General features: G+C 38.0%; 1 protein-coding gene across 1 annotated transcript in view; it reads right to left on the bottom strand.

Annotated features, from left to right (window-relative positions):
* LOC131666951 (putative uncharacterized protein DDB_G0282133) overlaps positions 1 to 23,697 on the bottom strand; it is a 1,302,717-nt gene that overhangs the window by 488,691 nt on the left and 790,329 nt on the right. The window contains exon 13 of the mRNA XM_058940077.1: positions 16,814 to 16,896. Coding sequence (XP_058796060.1) covers positions 16,814 to 16,896 — 83 coding nt within the window. The remainder of the gene's footprint in view (positions 1 to 16,813; positions 16,897 to 23,697) is intronic.

Genomic DNA, 23,697 nt, shown 5'->3' with positions numbered 1-23,697 from the left:
GAGGACACGGACTACGATTCGGCGCTCGATGACGACGAAACGTGGCTAGAGAGCGCGTCAGAGGAAGAGCGCGCGAGCAAACCAAGGGGACGATTTCTTAATGGGCAACAAGCAGATGCGGTCACGGCGGTAAGAAGTTGGGCTTTAGCATTCTCGAAGAAGGGCGGACTGTCAGCGGAGCAATTTTTGAGGCGATTGCATGAAATGCAATCATTTTACAGATTCAAGGACGCGGAGATATTGTCGGCGTTAATGTTGTCGTTTACTAGCGCGGAAATGGCGTTATGGTGGGAAACGAATCGCCCGGGCTGGGGTACATTGCAGGATTTTAAAGATGAATTCCAGCGCCAGTTTTGTCCGCGGCGATCGCGCGAGGATGTTTACGACGCGCTACGCCGCCGAACTCAAGGCGAAGATGAGCCATTAGGTGAATTTCTCACTGCCTTCCTGTATATTGCGAGTAGGTTAGAACCGAAGCTTTCGGAACGTAGACAGCTTGAGTTGATTAAAAATAACTTATACCCGAAACTTCGCAATTATATCAGGGCGAAGAAGGTTCAAACGTTCAGAGACCTTCGCGTTTACGAGGAGAGATTTGAACGCAGACGGGACATCGAGAATCGCTACCGTCCGCCGCCAGCGCCGCAGGAGTCGTTGATGCCAGAAGTCGCTTACCGCGGAGATTCGTCAAAAAGAACCACGAAGACTAGCAGCGGTGCGAACTTTGCGATGGGCGAACGGGTTTATGCGGTCGGGAATGAGAATAGGAAGGACCGCCAAGGAAAGAAAAATAAGTCGGCAACAAAACCCGTAGGCAGTAGCTGCAATCCGGATAGTGAAGGTGTAGCTCAACGGAAGGAAGCGGATTCGTCAAAAGAGTTGCCGAGAGATGTAGTGGCCGTGTTATCCCAGCTAGCTCATTCGCAGAGGCAGTAAAGATACTATTCTGGAACGTGGCGGGGATTAGGAGCATGGAGGAAGACGATTGGAAATATGTTAGGGAATTCGATATAATAGGACTAACGGAAACTTGGGTGAAGAGGCAAGGGGCGGAAACGGGGGTGGAGAAGTAATTGAAAGGGTATAACATAGATTGAAGATACTCAAGAATGGAAGGAAGAAGAGGGAGAGAAATAAAGGGAGGAATAATGGCGGTAAGAGAGAGGAAAGGGATGAGTAAGGTTGAATGGAAGAAAGAAAGAACAAGTGAGATAATAGCAGGAGAAATAAAGATTCGAGGGAGGAAATATATGATAGCATCGGTGTATATGCAACATGAGAAAAAGGAAAACTATGAATACTTAAGCGAAGAGATTGAGAAAAGCAAAGGAAAAACAGTAATTATAGGAGAAAACTTCAATGCAAGAACTGGAAATGAAGGGAGAGAATGGGAAACAGAAGAAAACCTAGAAGAAATAAAGGCCAAGGACAAAGTGTTAAACGCAGGGGGAGAAGAAATGATAAAATGGTTAGGAGAAATAGGTTTAGTGATAATGAATGGGAGAAAATAAGGAGATGAAGAGGGAGAAATAATATATATAGGAGAGAGAGAAATGTCAACGATAAATTATGTAGTAGGTAACAAGGAAGATCATGAGGCGATAAAAAGGTTTTAAATAAAAGAGAGAGTAAAGTTGGACCACTTACCAGTAGAAGTGGCATTGAGTGATAAAATAGTAGAAAAAAGAAAAGATGAGGAAGAAAGAATGATATACGACTGGAGCGAAGAAGGTATAAGAGAGTTTCCGAGATGGCTAGACGCAATAGAAGCAAAGAGAGAATACAGAGAGGAAATAAGAAAAGCGAAAAAAGCTAGGGGAAAAGAGTGGCAGAAGAAATAAGAAAAGATAAGACGAGAAGAAAATTCTGGGATAAAGTGAATGGCAATAGGAAGAAAAGAATTGGATAAGATGAAAATATAGGAAAAGAAGAATGGAAAAAGCACTTCAAGGAACAATTGGGAGAGAAAGAAAAGGAAGAAAGCAAAGGGAAAGAAACCGAAGACATCGAAGGAGAGGAAGGTGAAGAAATCGAAGAAAGAGAAGTAAAAGAGGTAATAAGAAAAATGAAAAAGAAAAAGACGACAGGAGAAGATGGTATAGCAAATGAAGCGTGGGTGGAAGGCACGGAAGGTTTGATAAAAGATATGGCAAAATGCTTAAACGGAATATGGAACGGAGAAGGATATCCGGAAGAATAGAGGAAGAGAATAATAGTACCAATGTATAAGAAAGGAAGGAAAAAAGAAGTAAAAAACTACAGAGGACTAACGCTGATGGACACAGGATCCAAAATATACACGGAAATACTGAGGAAAAAGCTGGAAAGAGAACTAGAAGCAAAAGAGATGCTAAGCGATACGCAGATGGGATTCAGGAAGAAAAGAGGAATAATGGACGCAATGTATATATTAAAAACAATAATAGGGAAGGAAATAAGGCAAAAAGGAGATAATCTGTACGTATTCTTTGCCGACATGAAGGCCGCTTTTGACAAGATAAAGAGGAAGAAAATATGGGAAGTCATGAAAGAGAAAGGGATAAATGGGAAAATCAGGAAAAGAATAGAAGAAATGTATAAGAAAATAGGAAGTAAGGTAAAAGTTTGAGGAGAAATAATTGGGGAGTTTAAGACTTACAAAGGCATAAGGCAAGGTTGCCCTTTGAGCACTACGCTATTTAATCTTGCCTTCGCCGACCTAGAAGTCAAGATCAAACAGGTGCAAGAAGAAGGGATAGTGATAGGATGGAAGAAAATATGGACATTAGGATATCCAGATGAAATAGTGATGATGGCAAAGAGTGAAAGTGGAATGAAAGTGATGCTGAAAAAAAGATACCTGGAAGAAAGGGGATTAGAACTTGTAACGGGGTAAAACCGTTTAATTATTTTATGCGCGCAATTATACTAGAAGGACGCGCGTAATTATTTATGCTCAATACATAAATCGGAGAGCATGTGGAAACGTGCGTCAGTCAACCAGTAAGTTCTCTGATCTAAGAAAGGTGAGTGGAAGCTATATGAAATGAGCGAGTCGAACAATACTTGTTAATAACACGGACGTAGCCTTTTATTATCATTCAAACACTACATAACGTCGGCCCGCGCGTTTGTTTACATTGACGCTCGCTCGTCGGCAACACGTATTGCCGGTACGCTCGCTGCTCTTTGTTATTAGAGCCGATGCATGCACGCTTCGAATATTGTAAATTAATTATTAATCATGCAACCGCGATCGCGAAATTAAGCTGGCCAGCTTACCTTATTATTGCAGGCGATCGAAGGAAACACAAATAACTCGCACAGAGCGGAACAGTTTTGAATGTTTATCGCCGGTCGCGAACACGCGCACGCGGTTATGGTTTCGCCCTCGATGGCGAAACCTCCCACACACTTTCTTGACCTGGCTCCGAACTGGCAATCGTATGGCACCTCGGCGGCAACGATTATAGATAACTGGATGTTGCTGCTCTGGATATTCTTCTGGTAATCTAACTCAAGCGGCACTCGAATTGACAACGGCGAAATAGCAAAGGCGAACGGGCGTGTTGACGGTTGACGCTTCACTAGTTCGGTTTCAATCGCGCGCGTTCCGTCTGCTCGCGTGCCGAATTCCTTCATTACGAATTTCGTCCCCCCGGCAGGTGCTGCCCTCACAGGCAACAATTAAGTTATATTATCAGCGCTAATTTGACGTTTACCGTCACAAACTAAATGTAAGAAAATCGAAGATGACGAAATGCAGGAGAGGAGGAGGAAGGGGGAAGGAAGAAGAATTCGAATGGGAAGGTGAGAAGATAAAGATGATTAAAGAGTACAACTACTTGGGATATGTGATAAGCAGAAATAACGGAAATAAAAAGCAGATGAAGAAGGTAAAAGGGAAAATAAATATGGAACTCGGAAGACTATGGGGGCTAGGAGAAAAGCTATTTAGAGAAATCGGGAGCTAAGGATGAACCTGTTCGACGCACTGGCGAAAGGCGTGATTATGTATGGAGCAGAAATCTGGGGATGGAGGAGATATGAAGAAATAGAAAGATTACAACTAAAATACATAAAGTGGATATTGGGATTAGATAGAAACACGCCAAGTTACTTAATACGATGGAAAACAGGAAGACAAGAAATGAAAGAAACAGCATTAAAAAGAGCAATGAGCTATGAAAACAAAATAAGAGAAGAAAGAGATGGCTCAATAAAAAAAGAAGCATGGAGAGAACTAAAGAAAAGGAAAAGAAATGAAAATGATAAAAAGGGTAAGAAGGAGGAGAGAGAGGAAAGGCTAGAAAAAAATAAAATATACTGAGAGCGGGAAGAGGGAGACGAAATGAGAGAAGAGTTTTGGGAAGAAATAGGCGAAGAGCTAAAGAAAAATGAAGAAAAAGAACTAGAAGAAAAGCTAGAATAGTTAAGATACATAAACAAGTGGAAAGAACTGAAAGAAGAAATGAAAAAGTATAGATTAAAGGAAATTCAAGGAGAGGGAAGAATAGAAAGCCTACAAATAAGGGAAAGGTTTAGATTAGGTAACGAAACGAAAGGAAGCAGGTATTGAGAAAAAAAGGAAAATAAGAGATGCAGAATATATATGAAAGAGGAAGAAAATTGTAAACACATAGTAGAAAAATGTGAAAAAATTAAACAGGAAGGGAAAAAATGGGAAAAAATAATAATAGGAAGCAAGAAAAAGATAGCGTGGATGATGGAGATAAAATGGAAAAGAAGAAGAATTGAAGAGAAGAAAGAAAAAGAAAAACAAGAAGACGAAATTACAAGACCCTAAGGAAAACAAATGAGGCTGAGGAAAAGAAAGGTAGAGGGAAAAGTGGGAAGGAAGGCAGAACAGACGGAAACAGAAGACAGAGATACAAGACTCGCAGACACACCTACATACACACACATAGCAAGAAAGAGAGCAAAAGCAAAAGAAAGGCAAAGGTAAAAAGGCAAAAGAAAGTAGCAAAGGAAGAAGTCGAAAAGAAAATAAGCAAGAAAGGGAAAAGCAGAAGAGTGGGAAAGACAGATCTCGAAGAAAGAGAGGAAGAGAAGATTAAGCAACTGAAAAATGGGAAGAAAGGCTGAACAGACAGGCACAGAAGATAGAGACAGAAGATTTGCAGACACAACTACATACGTACACATATACATAAAACAAGCACACACATGCACATACACCCACAAAACACATACATTAGCAACTACACAAACTGGACGCGAGACACAAATAGTGAAGTAGAAAATGTAAAGCAAAATGTAACAAAAGTTGAAATAAAATAATATATAATATATATAATTATTTGGAATGGACTTAAGGAAAGACAGGCTTTGCCCTAGTATCCTATAAGTAGAGTATAAGTCTCTTTTGGAAAAAAAGGATGTGATTCTGCCCAAGTTTCTCATAGCGCGAAGTGTTTTATGAGTCGAGCATAAATCATAATAGGAGTAAGAAGGCTTGCTTAAGAAAGGAATAACTCAGATATAATATAAGCCAAATTTTCTCATTCTCAAGTACTTACTTTGCAAGGTTAGGAGAAAATACCCCTGGACTGTGCAAAATTGAGCCTATTTATATACAGATTTTAGAGCCCCATTTACGCCGGATAGCCCTTTTCACGCTGTTTCTGCAAATGTGCGAAATCGTTTTCTCTTGTTTACAGTAAAACGCATAACGCTAAAGAAAATTTAAATAGTGTAAAATTTACAGAATGTAATATAGATGATTTACCCATAATTCGCAATTACCGCAAAAATTGTAGATAAAAATTATTAACTAACAAAGTTAATTAATTCAATAGTGCAAATTTTACAATAAAATAATAACAATTTTTTACATAAAAAAATAACTCATCGCTTGTAGACATAAATACAAATAACAAATCTTTAAATTGTTTAATGATATTTAAATAATAATTAATTTACGTTTTTGGCCAAATCTTATAATTTTAATATAAGATCGGCTAATGAAAAATTATCAATTCTAACAATTTTATCAGTAAGTAAAGAATCAACGTTTTTGACTAATATACTTATATTTGTTTAAATAAATGATTAATCTTTTATTTTGTGACACTATGGATTAACGCGTTTGGAGAATTATCGTATTAATAATTCCCGCGAGCCACGCAATGGGCCCGCGCCCGAGCGCCGTGTTACTAATTATTTTAAAGGAAAAAGTACAAGAGGCTTTTTCGCTTCACTGCAGTGGTGACGATGGGTCTTTTCATGAATTTGGTGTGTTAGGTGCTAAATCAAGAGGAAGGGAATGACGGGCGCACACAATGATCACTTTCAATAACCTTTAACCATATTTATTACTGAATACGTTTCACAACTGTAACGAAACTCGCTCGCTATCAATTCTTAAAGGTAGGCAAGTGAGGCGTACCCGCTCATAGCAATCGAGTAGGGGGGAAGAGGGATAGGTAAAGAAATATAATACAAAAGAAAAATCACACTTCAAATACCATTAAATTATCAAACCGTATAAGTATAAATACTACAAAATTTACAAAATCCTTAATCTCTAACGAACACAACGGTGTTACAAACACGCCTTAACCCTACTGAACACAATAGTGTTCTTAACACATATTACGCAATAAAAGACGAAGAACAAATTAACTAATTTACCACGCTTACAAAAATCTAACCAAAATACAGAACGTGTCGCCCGGCACGTGATCACCTTGACGACAAACTGACTTAGCCTACTTATACTAAGAGAAAAAGCCACCCGGCGAGGGATCGCCTTGACGGTACGCTACCTTAACAAATAATGCCGACTGTAATTAAACCAGGTAGCCGGCGCGTTAACGCCTTGTCACCTACCTGACCCTTACAGCTACGCGCTGTGCCATACCGCTAAAGAGAGAGGGAGAGAAAGAAAGAATAAAGAGAACGAGCCTTGACCTTATTTATGCGGGAACGGGAGGCCTGGCTGCGCCCTGCAGATGGTGTTGCTGGCCGTCGTTGGGTAACTTTTTGCAGGCTCCTTCCGGGTAGCGTCCCTGGGAAGATGCTGGTAACAAGGCACTTGTCCTTTTTTCTCGCCTGGTTTCTTGTCTCAGATCCTTGGGTGCCTTGTACGTTCGGCTGACCTCTAATTTTGCACACTGCACTGACTGCACCGCTGACCGACTAACCGCTCGCTCACTTCCGCAATCAACAGCTTCTTCGCTCGCTCTTTTTCTCCCCACTTGACCTACTTATTAGGAGGCGCGCGACCAATGCGCTAATTGGTTACGTGTCGTGCGCCTGCCTAATCCTGCGTGGGGCACGCATGCCCCTCTCTCTCTCTCTCTCTCTTTTTCTAACACCTCTCTTTGTCATCCACTTAATGACTACGGGCCGGCTCGGCCTCGTTCGGAAATCTCCGTCGGCTGAAACAAAGATCATACATTAGGCGGATTCTTAAATGCGCCCAATGCTGGCCACCGTGCCACAATTATAAAGAGAGGCAATGCGGATTTACGTATCGTTCTCTGTGGCCGCGTGCCTTCGCTCTTGCGGACAAATGCACAGGGGTACGGTACAATAAATTGAAAGGAACTCAAAGGAGAATCTCGCCGTTTTCGCTCTGCTCACGGCTGATCGCGAGCACCTCGCCGACGCGTCGCGTACTAGCGAATAAAGAGAGCAAGAGAGAGAGAGAGACAGAGTGATGACCTGACCTGACGAAGTCTGCTGGCAGGAACTGCTACTGGTACTGCAGGCAGGCTGACGGCTGACTCTGATGAAGTCCTTAAGTCCTTGGGCGTCACTAGAAATTCTCTCCGGGCCGCAATCTACTCAGCGTCATCTCGTTCCTTTGTCTCTCTGCTAGACTATTCCGGTTTTTATAGCGCGCGCGCTCTCGACCGTCACGGTCAATCTTTTCCTCTCAAGATCTCGGCTTGAACTATCTCCCAAACCGCGCGCATGTGCGCTGGAGCTACACGGCGGCTTCGCTCTCGCAAGGGATCGCCGCGGGTCACTCGCGCTCGCTTTCTCGTCACACGCGATGCGTTCATCTCTCTTTCTTTTTTCTTGCCGCAGCCGTTCTTGTTCACAATTGGCTCCCAAGGACGATGCCCGGCACAGGTATTGGCCCTGAAATAAAGCGGTGCAAGCATCAGTATCAGTTCTTAATTTCCACCATACTCGCCAGGGCAACAGAGAAGAAGCGACCTGCGAGAGGGAGAGAGAGCGAGCCAGACAGGGCCGGCCATTCCGGCCAGGGCCCCATCACAATTTGTTGATAATACTAACTAAGTTACTACCAATGAAACGAATTTTTATTTATGTTTCTAAGATTGTTATCTCGAGCTCAGAGTATCTGCTTTATTACAATAATGAGTATTTATAAAGTTATAAATAAATTAAGTTTGTACATTAAAATTCGATGATATTCAAAAGTTAAAAATTCTTGAAAACATGATAATCTTAATCTATGCCCTAAAATTTACATAAAAAATATTTTGGTTCATTGAAATTACTAATGATAACGCATTTTCATTGAATAGAATTTGGGATTAAAATATGATTGAATTGACATATCTATATCTATAATTAGAGTAACGTCATGTTCCTCATATGCCCATGAAATTTGATTCTTGTTCTAATACAATCATACAATACGTTAGATTACGCCGTTCTATATGCTAATTGGTAGGTGTAGATTTGCAAGTTTAACGGGTTGCCGTAATACAGTGAAAATAAGAAAATAATCCAGAAGCTCACAGATAGGACCGTTACAAAATTGATTACTTGGATTAAAAATTGACAGACGCAATCTGAACTTGAAGGCATGGATGAAGTTGATTGTAATACATATAAAAATTCATCTAAATATCTTGAAATAGCTATGTCGACTACTTAATATAAAGATTATATACAAACAGTTCTCTATTCAATATATAATTAAACAATAAATTAATTATTAAAAAATTCTGCAAATTCTACTAATTAATATTCGAAAATAAACCATGGAGTTGAAAGGCTCCCAAAATCGAATCTAAATAAGGCTACTATAGCGCTCGCTTAGATAGAGAGAGAGAGAGAGAGAGCGCTATAGTCTATCTAACTACGGAATTTGGGATGAGGAAGAGGATGAGGTATCATTTCAAGGTTTCGAGAGCGAACGAAATGTTTTTGGCCAGGTATGGAATACTTTTGCAAATTTTCCCGGGTTGACAATGTGCAGAAAGGTTTTAATACTGAGCGCTCGAGTAACTTATATCGTGTCGAAGAGGCCGTGCTGGAAATACGAGGTGCGTTCAAAAAATACCCGGAATTTTGAAATTTCGCGGGTCTGGAGAGTCCGATTGTCAAAATTTTTTTTTATTGTGTTGATATACATGTCCCTGAAGTATGATAAAATTTTCAGCTATATTCACTGTTTACTTTGTCTGCGGTAGTCGCTAAGGTTTGACGTGTTTTTATGAGCTTGGCGATTTTCGTTTTTTAAAAGAAATGGATCAAAGAATTTGTATTAAATTTTGCGTAAAAAATGAAATAAAGTGTAACAAAGTGTGTGAAATGTTACAAAAAGCCTATGGTGAGTCTGCTATGAAAAAAACAAGTATTTATTAGTGGTATAAGCGTTTCCAAGATGGCCGCGAAGACGTTGAAGATGACGAACGCTCCGGTCAACCCAGCACGTCAACAATCGATGAAAATGTGAAAAAAGTGGAAAAAATGGTTCTGAATGATCGCCGAATCACAATTAGAGAAGTTGCTGATGAAGTTGGCATATCAATTGGCTCATGTCATAACATTTTTTCAAATGTTTTGGGCATGAAACGGGTGGCAGCAAAATTCATTCTAAATCTGCTGAACTTTAACCAAAAAAATAATCACATGAACTTCGCTCAGGAGCTGTTAAACGTCGTCAACGACGATCCAAGTTTGCTTGAAAGGGTCATAACTGGTGATGAAACATGGGTGTACGGTTATGATGTCGAAACCAAAGCACAATCGTCCACCTGGAAGCATTCAACGTCACCAAGAGCGAAAAAAGCTCGTCAAGTTCGATCAAAGGTGAAGGTTTTGCTTACAGTTTTCTTTGACTGCAGGGGCGTGGTGCATCATGAGTTCTCATCACAAGGTCGTACGGTTAATAAGGAGTATTACCTTGAAGTTATGCGACGTTTGCGTGAAGCAATCCGAAAAAAAGCCCCGATTTATGGAAAAACAATTCATGGCTTTTGCATCAAGATAACGCACCTGCTCACTCTTCGTTGCTTGTTCGTAATTTTTTGGCCAAAAACAATACCGTAGTCGTGCCCCAACCTCCATATTCACCAGATATGGCTCCGTGTGACTTTTTCCTGTTCCCAAAGTTGAAGAGACCCATGAAAGGACGGCATTTTTCCTCGATTGAAGAAATAAAGGCCGAATCGCTGAGAGTGCTCAAGGACATACCAAAAAGTGAATATCAAGAGTTCTTCGAAGATTGGAAAAAACGCTGGCATAAGTGTATTATATCTGGGGGGGATTACTTTGAAGGGGACCACATTGATGTAAACGAATAAATAAGTATTTTTTTGGAAAAACGAGAATTCCGGGTACTTTTTGAACACACCTCATACAGTCAGGTGAGCGAGACGGCTTGCGGAGTGGAAGTTTGACGGCAAGACGGATGCCGCGTAAACAAGCGCCACATGAGCAATCGCTCCGTTCGGCTTCGTATCAGAAAAATAGCCCGCGCGTCCTGGCCTTAAAAGACGAAGTTTTTTAGATGAGGAAATCGGCGCCATCGCAATAGGGGCTTCCGGACTGCCAAATAGAAGGACGAGTACACCGGCCGTTTCGCACAAATCGGGAGAGGCCATAAAAAAGCGCAATAAGGAGAAAGGAAAACGAGACGAGAAATAAAGACGAGCAGAGATGAGATCTATAGAAGAAGAAAAGCTACATGATGAGGAGAAAATAGGTGAAAATGATGAAAGAGTGCGAGTTGAGAGAAGAGCAATTGAAACCGAAAAAAATTGGAATGATGAAGAACAAAGGCAAGCTCAGAAAAATAAGATTGAGAAGGATAAGCTGCCTTGAGAAGGATAATGAGGAAAAAAAACGTGAAGAAGAGTGAAGATCAGTGGAGAAGAATGAAATTGAAAGGGAAAAGCTTTGCAATAAGGAGAGAAAACATGAGGAAGAGAAATGAAGACAAGTTAAAAGGAAAAACTTGAAGAAGAAAAGTTGCGCAATCAGGAGAAAAAACGTGAGGATGAGGAAAGAAGACATGCTGAAAATAAAGAGACTGAAAAAGAAAAGTTACATGATGAGGAAAAGGAAAACCAATTCAGCAAAAAGAAACAAGAGAAAAATTTTGCGTTGATGATGAGAAAGAAAGTCACCGTAGAAAAGAAAGCAAAAAAATGAAATAAAAAAAGAAACCAAGAAGTAAAGTGACAAAGTAAAGATGAAAAACACGCAGCAAGACAAATATTGGAATGTACTAGTGAGTGTGACAAGTATCTCCAAAAAACAGATAAGTATTTAAAGAAAAATGAGAAAAGAGAGTGGAGAAAACGTCAGTGTTCAAATCATTGAGAAGTTGAGCATAGCAAAAAGAAAAAATAAACTAAAGAAAACTTACAAGTAATAACATTTTTTTTTAACAGCGCTACGTTATTGTGATGATACGTTCTATTAAATATAGGGATTGTTTCCATAAAAAATAGTTACTTGTTTGCGTACATTTTTGTGGGTAAAAGAAATTTCTATCTCGTGTAGACGGAATCGCTCTTGTGTAATTTAGCCAAAGTACATATTTAAACAATACATTTAAGGAACTCCTCTTTTTTTTCTTTTCTATGTCACTTATAAAATTATTGTTAAAATTAGTAAAATATATCTCTATCACTTAGTGCTCCGTTTTTATTGAAATAAAGTGTAAAGTAACTATGTAATGCTCTTAATAAATTAATAATCTGTAAAAATCATATTCTCTTTCCTTCTTATAATTCATACGTATTACAATATTAAATTTATGAGCAGCGTATCGAAAGCGCGACACGCTGGTAATAAAGCAGGGTAAGAGTGTCTTTTTTAAATAAATGATTTGCTAACACGTGTGGCCAAGCATCCTTTCATTCTGCCTCGAATTAGAGGCTGCTTGGCTGCTGAAAAGAGCCTCGAAATGATGGCCAAGTTGGCCTTACACTATTGGCGCGTAATAAACATATTAAAATTAAAATTAAATTAATTTTAATTACGGTATTAAACTTAATAATTACATCAAAAATTTAAAATAACATTAACAAATTACAAAAAAACAAGTCAAAATATTTCCAAAAAATTTACAAATAATTTTTTGGTTTATAATGTTAAGTTTATTAGGTAAGGTTATAAGGGATTAAAAGGCGCGAATATTAGGATTTTTAAGTATTGAGGCTGAAGGTATAAGGGGCTTAAAATAATAAAAGTTAAAATGAAATAAAAAAGTTCATTTCTTTCATAGAATAAGAATTTTTTTTAAGGATATAAAACATTTAAGATTTTGAGATTGTTAGATGTTTCAATAGAAACATTAAAGAAATACAAAAAGAAAATCTTTTGTTCATAGTATAAACGATATTAAAAAAGAGCAAAGGTCATAAGATGTCATATGAGGTATTATAAATACAGAGTAGTGAATATTGAAATTAAAATTATGAAATGAAGAAAACAATACCGAAAAAAGTGATTTCTTTTGTGACGGTGTAGGCTGGTCATGGCCTGCACCGTGTGCTTGTTTCCCTTTCCTTCCTAGGCAAAGGCGCACGGCTGGCATCGGACGCACGTTATTTTACGTGTCTGATGCCTGCCTTTATTCTTTTTCAGTATTGCAGCTAGAGAGAGAGAAGGAAGCGAGCAAGAGAAATGGGAAGGAAATATCAAGAGTAGGAGAGAGAGAGAGAGAGAAAATATATGTAGTCCGGTGAGGCTCGGCGCGCGGCACTTGTCGCGCTGGGCAGTGCCGCGTGCCGCCGATTAGGAGTACAGTGGTGGGGAAGGCGTGAGAAGCCGACTCGCACGCACTACTAGATCGTCGCACGCGAAGGAGATCGACCGCACTGGGAGGATTGCCATCTTTTCCTTGCCTCGAACGAGAGAGAGAGTGTGAGAGTCGTGACGACAAAGAAAACTGGGCCACGTCTTGCGTTAGCCGCCTCACCTGCAGCCCACCTGCCAAGCAGCCATCACTTTTGGTCAGGTTTAGTTTTCGCTCCTCTCGTTTTTCTCTCTATTTTCCTCGGCATTGTCTTGCGGTTTTGTGTGCGGCGCCAGGCTTTCACGAGCCGGCGCAACGTATCTTTGTCATTTAGTCGTTTGAGCCGGTTAATGAGACGATATAGCGCTAACGTGCCGGTCATCTCATTTAGAGTAAGTTTTGCATATTATTAATGATAAGTGGTTTTGTATTCTCATTAGCACTCAGGGAAGTGCAAGTGTAATAAAAGGTCAATTAACGAAGTTGAGTGTGTCAAATCATTGAATGTACACCTTCTCCTTTCTGCTTTGCTAGGAGCGACACACCGCCTCCCTTGCCCTCCCCTTAAATAATTAGTGATAGAGGATATTTCAGGCCAACTCTATTACACTTTCATATAAAAAGACTTATCAGATGAGGTTAATCGATAACAGTAATAACATAGAGTATAGTATTAGGAATTTGGTATATTACGATTCAGACGAGTAGTTGAAATAGATAAATGATTATTTATTTTAATAAAAATAAAGAAAATAATTTTCGTTTAAAGAGTAAAGATTATTAGGCAAGGTTATAAGTATAAGGTTATGATTCTAGGTATTGATTTTGATTATTGCGGTTATTAGATATAAGGATTGTTGGATATAGAAGTTAGAATTATTAAATCGAACAAAAAATTAAAAACTTGTAACGGAGAATCTTGGCTAAGCCGATTTCGTCCGTCTGGCTCTCGCAAATGCCCGTACGCCGCGCCAAGCTGAGAGTGTGTGCGTGTGGTACGCATACTCATGCTTGAATGTTTGTTTTCGAGGTGCTGTACACAGGCTGAGCTGACGACAGGAGCGATAGAGATGGCCTAGAAGAAAGGAAAGAGAGAAAGAGAGAGAGAAAGAGAGAGAGAGAGAGAGAGAGAGAGAAATTTGAGAGAGTCTCTGTTAGGCAGTAAGCAGAGGAAGTCGCGTGCGCGGATCAAACCTAAGGTCACGGTTTTTCGATTTGGCCCCACGACCTTATCGACGATTGTTCGTTTTCGGAGACACGCCCGGTGCGCGAACGAGTATTAGAGCGTGAAGCTGGGTCGCGCCCAGCCGTGTCCTGAAGGATACCCGGCACCGGTGCGTGCGGGTAATCGACGAAGTGCGCGGGTGCGCGCGAGAGCAGTTTTGGACGTGCCGCAGTACCGAGCAATAAAGAGGCGGCGGAGACAACAGCAATAACAATCAATGAGCGAGTTACGGTTTGAGGCAGTAGCATTGTAGAGCAAACGAGAGGACGAGAAAGAGGAAAATAACGACGACAACAAACATCAGCGAAACGGTCAGCGAGGGGAACACCAGTGACGTCACACTACTGAGCGCTCTAGCCGTCAGAGAGGCTGAAGGTCGAGGTCGGTACCGTGTTTTTCTCTTGTTTCTCTCTCTCTCTTGCATGTTTGGGCGCTAGTTTATGGGTGGTAGCAGACATGCTAGCTACCCCGTTGATAGTTTGATGGCGGAAAGTGTTTGTCGGGCATTTGTTGTAACATTTAGTTTTAACAAGGGAATCGGCAGGCTGACCAGCCACCGTTTCATCTTTGCGTTCGCGTTTGTTATTGTGCCGCTCGTAGTGTATAAGCGCAAGATCGCCGTCTTAAAACCTATTGTTGACGATTTAAGGATTAGTGTGTTAATCCTTAAATCCTGTTCACCGCTGTATCACTCCTCATCCTGATTTCAAATCTATACGTTTAACGTGTTTATGCTCGACGCGTTATTCAGTCGTGGGAACGTCTTTTGCTTCCCGAATCCCCGAATAAATAATTTGTGCGGACGGCCGCGAGTAATCCAGACGGGAATGGTCGCTAATTCTCCGTTACAAATTAAATAATAAGTTTGTAACGGGGTGGATTAACTGTTGTAATGAGGGTTGTCTTAAGAACAATCTCCCGCGATGTTCATCTGATTTGTGACACTTGTTTTATCTTAGGTGTACGTAGACTAATGTTTATTTCCACTATTCCCTAGATAAAATCGGTTAAAAGATTTCAGGAAACGGATCCGTTAAATTATAGAGAAACAAAGAACGTAGTGCTGCGAATAAACTTAAACTTTTTATAGGATTAAAAGTTACAGTCTTTTTTGGGCCGAAAGACTTGCGCACGTGTATAAGATTAACATTTATCCTGGGAGAGAGAGAGAAAAAATATAAAATTTTATTGTGAACTATAACGCTTGGCGCGAATACGAAACGGGCAACAGTCACGTATAAAAATACTTTCGGAAATATTTCGTCGCGCGGAAAAAGGGAGGTACACCTACCCTGCGATGCAATTATGGTGATCAGCCGTAAATGATTTCGGCAAACATTTTTTCTCCCGGGTGATGCTGCGACAATGCTGCCTTAGCTACCGGATCGGTTGCTGCTTACCCAACTCTTCGCTGCTCTTGGCTCAGTTGTGCTTTTCCTCGCTCCTCCAAGTCGCACCCACGCACGTACCAAAATAAAACCAAAAAACTTTCGCTCGGCAAACGGCAAAGAAACTCAATTGAAAAATTGGCGGTTTTCTAGTTAACAACTGAGGCTATACTAAAACTTAAACTCGCGCGAGCCCCCTCTCTCTCTCTCCTAATCATTCACTCTAGCACTTCGAGTATGTCGAATCGCGAACGTATCGATTGTTCGAATCGACTACCGCTGCAAATTATATAATAATATTATATATAATATAATAATATAATAATAATGATGATAAAATAATAAAAGCCAGCTAAGGCAAGAAAATGGGCGTATTGACCTTTAAATGATCTCCAAATGACATTCATCTGTTTTTAATAGTAGAAATAATATAAAATTTGGTCTCAGCAAGACTAAAAACATTCGTATAGGTTTTTCAAAATTAAAAAAAAATTGCTTAGTTTGACCTTTAATTGATTTTACATTTTTTATGACTTATATTTTTGACTTTACATGACTACATTTTTTAGACTATATATCACGATTTGATCTTCAAATGAAATTGATACTACCCAGATACGATTTTTATATGTCCTTGAATGGTGAAAATAGCAACGGCATTGAATTTAGTTTTTCAAAAATATACGTATAAATTTTTTCAGATATTTCAGACCATTTTTGTTGATTTGACTTCAAATATTTGTCTAACGATTAACAAAAAGAGTTGGTCTAAAATAGCATATATAGAGTTGATGAAATATATATACAGAAAAGTGATATTTTTGCATCTTAATATTAAGGATGCTTGGAAAAAAAATTCTTTCAATTTAAATTAACGTGTATGTAGAATTTTTTCCGATATTTCCCACTGTGCGACGTGTCAACTTTTATCAGGTAGAATGAAGTAAAACGCTTGTTTGCTGCTCTGTATTTGTCTACTTATTAATTTTTTATATTTATACAAAACCTTAACTCACTAACATTTTTCTCGCCTAAAATCGAGTTCATAGTTCAACTCAGCACTTTGTAAAGAGTTAATCTCTTTGTTGTAAATAGAGGCGGCGATGAGCCTCATATTGAATACTCGTATGCTGTGAATAAATCTATACGGAGATAATCAAGATTAAATTACCTTCATTAAAATATATATGTGTGTGTGTGTATGTATGTACTTATGTCTGTACGTATGATTTCTTTACTTACTTCTGGGACTATCTGATATTATACGGTCAATCAAGGAATCATCTCTTGACTTTTTGATTACAGCCTCTTCTCCATTCTCATATCTATCGATAGAAAAATCATATTATAAGTTATTAATTTAGATATTTATCAAAAACTTATAAATTACTGAAAAAAATAAAGCTGAGAAACTCTTGTTATTGATCAATAATTTGGGTTTTAGCAGTATTTTATAATTAATGGAAGATAATGACTAAATATTCATAATATCTATGAAAAAGTTTAAATATATTTAAATAGAAAAATATTTAAATTTTTTACGAGTTTACACACACAGATACACACACACATACACACATGCGCGCGCGCGTGCACGCGCGCCCTTATAGGTTTTAACGAATAAATATTCGATAAAGCACGCCTATAATCAGGAACGACCGTGACAGAAAATAGTAAGTGTCAACCTGACAGAGAGGGCGGCATGCGAATAAGCAAAAAGGTTAGTATCACTTCGACTAACAAGTTGCAGAAAATAATAAAAAGATAAAGTCGTTTCCCAAGCTACTATGTCTCTTTGCGTTGTTTTACACTAATGAGAAACTTCGTATTTATGGTGCAACCTAATTCGTACATGGTGGTATTACCGAGTACGTCTGGTGACTGACCAAATAAAGTTGAGTGGGTCGAAAGCTGGACTCCTTGCGCTTCCAAGAGTAAGAATCTCATCATCCGGTTCACCGTTTTCCGGACGTCATGAATAGCAAGAGGTGGCCAATAAGATACCTACCAATGCGCACATCTCTTGCATAACTACCAAGCCACTTGCGCATCATTGTCTGCAGCAACGATGCAGGAAACCATATAGACAAAAACTTTCTGCTTCGAGAGAGCTTACTTTATTTTGCGTGCACTGCCCCTTCCGCCAGCTCGAATTTGGTTTTATTTATCTCTCTCTCTCTCTCTCTCTCTCTCTCTGTAATAGCGTCGGCCGTCCTTGGCCTATAATCTTTTCCCGCTATCACCAAATTCTTTAAGGGGGAGGTAAGGGAGGCGGTATAACGCTCCCACCAAGGCAGAAGAGGAAAGGCGATCGCAATAAATATTCTCACCTTTTACCAACCAAATACGTTTATTATAAAATCACTACCTTGAGCGATGACGAACAGAACAATCTATCAAACCTTAACGTAATGCACAATAACTTCTTATCAACTAAATGAGATGACCGGCACGTGAGCGCCTTGCCATCATACAACCGACTCGATACACAATAAAAAAGACAACTTAACCACTAATTCAGCTGTACTGGCCCACGAGAGCCTGGCATAGCGCATAAATCGCGAATAGCCAAAAAAGGGTTAAAACCGATTAAGGAAGAGAAACGAGAGGAGAGAGTATGACCTGTTAATTGGTGAAGTCCTCTGGGCTGGCGAGTTGATCGTCTTTCTGCCGGCTGGTGACCTCCTTGGATATGGCGTGACTGGTGGACAAAGGGCCGCTCTCGAGAATACTGTTGGTGCGTTAATTGGTATGCTCTCGCTTGCGGGGTCACTTCCTTAATGCTTACATGAAGCGACGCAATAGTGCATGAGAGACTGCTTCTCACACTCTTCTCTCTCTCTCCCTCTCTCTTTCTCCCTCGATAACTAACGAGAGCGCATGTTGTTGCGCGCTCCTGGCCACTAATACTGCTGCTGCTCTCTCTTTCTTTCTTGATGAAGAGAGAAACCGATGCTGAAACAAAAGACTGGCATCGGGGACGAAACATACGTGCGCCAGATGCCCGCCATGAGCCCTTGCCGATGTCGGAGAGAGAGAAGTGACGCACGGTGTCGGCCTTAACCAACCTAAACCGTTACATCTCTCTCTTTCTCTCTCTCTCTCTCTCCCTATCTCTCTCTCTTACTTGTCATGTACAACAATAGTGACTGTTTGTTAATTGTGTGAAAACTTGTATTTTCACATGCGCTTAAATCTCTCGGTTAAATACATTGTGTATTATTGTCGTCAAATGACGAAATTTATTAATATTTTCTCTCTAAAAGGGTACGGACGTCACATGATTGGGTGCATGCACATGCATACAAACACACTTAATACTCCTTTTCTTGTAAGCGCATGCATATCCCAGTGACTGAAAGTTTATGTGTTAATCCCATTGGCTTTCTCTTCTGTAAATGATTCAAAAATAGCATAACACAAATTTTTATTCATTCATTATGGTGTCTCTAAGTTTTCTTAATACATCAAAAGGAAGAAGCTTAATAAAAATATCTGCTCGATTTTCGTTAGAAGGTACCTATATAATCTTTATTTTTCTCTCTGTAATGTATTGGTTAATATAGTCTCCATGTGTTTTAGATAATTTATTTTTAACTTCCGTCTTTTCTCTATTTTCCAAATTAATTTTAATTTCATTTATTCATTCGCCAAAGTTTTTTAATTTGTAGTTTTCTTTCTTTTACGGACACCTAATTGAGGATTTATTATCACATCTAATGGTTATTGGGTACATTGTTAAGCAAACATGTCTCTAACTTTGTTTAAAAATATCATTTCTTAACAAACCTCGCTCGTAGCAAAATATTCCGCATGACAAGTAGATAGGTTTATAACACTTTGGTTGCGGCTTCTTCACATAACAGTATCTCCAAATAAACGAGCAATCATTCCACTTGTGGAAGATGAGTCTAAGTTGTCTCTAAAGCTCGCATCAGTGTATACTTCTAAGTTTTCTGTGTTGTCTTAGTAAGTTAGACCTAGATTAGAAGTTCCTCTAACATATCTAAAAACTCTTTTCAATCTTCCATCGTAGGATTGTATTGATTCCTAGCTAAATAATTTATAGCAAATGAAATATCAGGTCTTGTTATATTAGCAAGATACATCAAGCAACCTATGGCTTCTCTATAAGGAAATTTTATTTTCCTGGATTCTTCTGATTCTTCTAAGTTCTTAACTGGTTTTAACTTGTTTCGTAATCATAGGTGTGTTTTATGGTCTATTTTCATTCATTTCAAATCTCTCTAATATTTTCTCAATATATCTGCTTAGACTTAACTTGATTTCTTTCTTATTTTTATTTTTGGTTATTTGTATGCTTAAATACTGTTTAAGTTCTCCTACATCTTTCATTTTAAATACAGAACTCAATGGTCTTTGACTTCATTATTTTCTTTAACTCATTTCCAGGTAATAATATATCATCTACAAAGAGAATGAGTATAATCATTACACCTCCTATAAGTTAATAAGCATAGTTCATTTATATATCTCTGAAAACCTAGTTTCTCAACCTCTATGGAAAATTGATTTCATTTATTTGGACTAATCTTTAAACCATATACAGCTTTATGTGATTTGCAAACTTTATTTTCTTTCCTTTATTTATCTACTTGTACTCCCTCAGGTATTTCAATATATATTTCTATCAATAATTCTTCATTTAAAAATGCAGTTTTAACATCTCATTGAGAGATTATGAGATCTAGTTTATTAATTTTTGTAATCGCGGCTCTAATTATAGTAAGTCTTGATACCGAGGCATACGTTTCTCTAAGATCATATTCATTAGTATCTTTGTATCTCCTAAGCACTAATCTAGCTTTCAATATAATTTTTTCATCAGAAGATTTGCCTTTCTTTTTGACATTGATTTATAATGTCGTTTTACCTTGCTATCTCTCTGAGATTGTACTATAGTCTGACTCTCCATTTCTTTTGATATTTTCTATTTTTCTCTTGGGAAATTTAGTTTTTTCTGTAATATTTCCTTCTGAACTCGAGTCAAAGGTTTTCTCTAATATTTCTTTCTCATTTACTACTACGAGCTCAAATTCTCGTTATATTCTCTAGTCAATTCATCAATCTTATCTATATTTTTAAAGGTTAATTTTTCTCTAAATTTAACATGTTTTGTCAAAATAAGCTTCATAATTTGTGAATGCCATAAAATGTAACCGTTGCACAATGGTCAACAATGGTGAAAAAATGGACAAAAATAAAGTCTTACACGGATTCATCCTCAAAAAAATATTAAAATAGCGTTTTCAGTGTATTTTTAATCGAGAAATTCGAATCCGTTTTCCTTGAAACGATATTTTTACGTTTCAAGGTCAAAAAACTTTTCGCTACCATTTTTACAAAAATTTCATTTTTTCTATGGAAAATTTGATATTCATACTAAAAATGCATTGTGATGCACGCTTTTTATGAATTATTTGATAATAAATCCAAATACGTAATTCTCTTCACGTATATTGAGTTCTTATGTTTTTAAATCGCGATTTTTCACACAAAGTTGACAAAAATGTCAATTTTCTCGAAAGCCAATCTAATATTTATATTAAATTTACATTATAAATCATTTTTTCGATGTGACTTTTGAGAAGGAATGTAAATCTGTTATTTTCGTTCATGTATTTTGACTCTTTATTCTTTTTCATCTCGAATTTCTGCGAATTGTCAACGAAAATTTCAATTTTCACTATAACCCTTTAAATCCTTTAAATTTGTATAGTTCAAAAAAGAAAATTACAAATTTTTGGCAAGACATAGCTACTTCCTGGTCTTACTATGTTGAAATATTCGCAGAAAGTTTTCTAATGCACTTTTTTCTATTTTTACAGTATTTAGAAAATAATTAATATTAATATTAATTATTTGTCAATGTAATAATAATAAGAGTAAACTATTATTATTATTACATTGACATACATAGTTTTTGAAAATTTTGTACCAGTTTGGCTTTCGTAGATATTAAGAAAATTAATATTTTAATTTTTTTCTACTTTCAAAAATGTATACAAATGATTAAGAGTATAAATAACTATAGTCATAACTCAATGAATATAATGAATCATATTCATTAATCAGCTTTCTCCCTTTCGAACTAGAATTGAGAATTTATTAATGTTACTAACATAATAATATCATACAATACATTTTATTTATATAATTGTATGCATTAAATTTTATATGTAAAAATATTATACAGGGTGTCCAAAAAGTAACGATACACCTGAGAAATTTTCTAAGCCGGTTATTTTTTTAACCGGGTGAAGGTTGTTCTTGAAGTAACTTTTTACGAGGAATCCGATGGTAACCTTGGATTTGACCTTGAACCTCATTTTCAAGGGTATTTTGAGGTCAACCTCATTTTTTTAAATAGAAACCCCTATTTTTTATGGCGGAATCGGAAAGAGCGGAAAATTTTACGTCCAGATATGTATTGAGGTATGAGGTTGAGGTAACCCCTAGAGGTCAACTGGAGGTCAAAGTATGAATTCTTAAAAATCTCGCAAATTCAGTGGTTAAACAAAACAAACAAAAGGATAACCCCAGGTAACTTTCAACGGTGCTCTTTAATTTGTCCTTGAACCTCATTTTCAAGGTTATTTTGAGGTCAACCTCATTTTTTTTAATGGGTACCCCTATTTTTTATGGCGGAATCGAAAAAAGTGAAGACTCTCACGTATGGATGAGTTGAGGTTTGAGGTTAATGTGACCTCTAGGGGTCAGATGAAGGTCGAACTGTGGCTTTGTAATAGTACCGGGATTTTAGTGGTACAAGGAAGCAAATAAAGGTCATGGAAACCCCCATTTTCGACAGCGGCAATCGAAAGAGCGGAAAATTTCACATCCAAATATCTACTTAGATCATAAGTCAAGGGCGAACTTAAAGTTTAACGTCAGTCGAAGGTCATCCAAATCTAAAGACGCCCTAAAATTTTTTAAAGTTTTTTTCATAATGGAGAAGGGTATTTATTTAGTATTTGCCCATCGGAGATCCGTGACCTTGAATTTAACCTTCAACCTCATTATCAAGGTTTTTTCAAGATCAATTTTTTTTACTTTTAGCGTTACCCAGGAACAACGACGTGGACGTAGTAAAATACCCCTTTGGGGTGCTTTATTTTCGTGAGTTCCCCTCGCCTCTCACGATCGGGGTGCTTGATTTTCGTGAGTTCCCCTCGCCTATCAACAATGATTTTTTACGCTTATTTTCTTAATAACTTGATTAGCCGGTTAAACTTTTTAAGGTTACTATCCCATACCTATTCATTGAAAATCCACTAACAATTTCACTTGGTTCTATCCTTAGGAAATGTACTATGCTAACTTTATCGTTTTGAGCTTATTCTTCGGGACAATTGCATTTTCAAAAATTAATATTTAAAAAAGCAACATATTTGAAAAGATTTTACCATTCGAAAATCTCCATAAAGCATTAGTGCATTAGTCGGACTGTAGTAGAACTTTTTTGTAAAAGTACTCAAATTATAATTTTCATTTTTTGAAAACATTTATTTAGGTTGCAAACTTTTTGTTTTTAATTCTGATTGATTTTTGAGTAAATTTCGATTCGCTGACTTAAAATGGAACGCCTCACTGAACGAGAAAGAATATCACTTCTTATGATGAGAGGCTGGGGTGGAGTATAAAGATCTTACAGGGCAGTGAGAAATATTTTTAATGAGACATTTCGGGTTAATAGAACTCCAATTGCTATGTCTACTGTTCAGAATACTATTTCAAGGTTTGTAAATTTTGGCCATGTCAGAAATCTACCTAAGTCAGGCAGACCACGCTCAGCAATAAATGAAGAGAATTTATTAAATGTTCTATTATCATTCACTGAAAATCCACATAATTGCATCCGCAGAGTTGCTCAAGAGCATGACATAAGTACATCGTCCGTACATATCATTTTAAAAACAGCAAAATTCCATCCGTTTAAAGTACACCTGGTTCACAAGTTGAATGAAGACGATTTCGATCGTCGTGTTGAGTTTTGTGAAGATATGATGGCACGCATAATTGAAAATCCAAATCTTCCATTAAACATAGTTTTCTCTGATGAAGCAACTTTTCAACTTGACGGAACATTAAATCGACATAATTGC

This window comes from Phymastichus coffea, unplaced genomic scaffold (genome assembly GCF_024137745.1).
Source record: "Phymastichus coffea isolate CEN01 unplaced genomic scaffold, Cenicafe_Pcof_1.1 PCOF00004, whole genome shotgun sequence".
NCBI lineage: Eukaryota > Metazoa > Arthropoda > Insecta > Hymenoptera > Eulophidae > Phymastichus > Phymastichus coffea.
The sequence above is the reverse complement of the archived record's forward strand: the minus strand, read 5'-3'. Positions and strand labels throughout refer to the sequence as shown.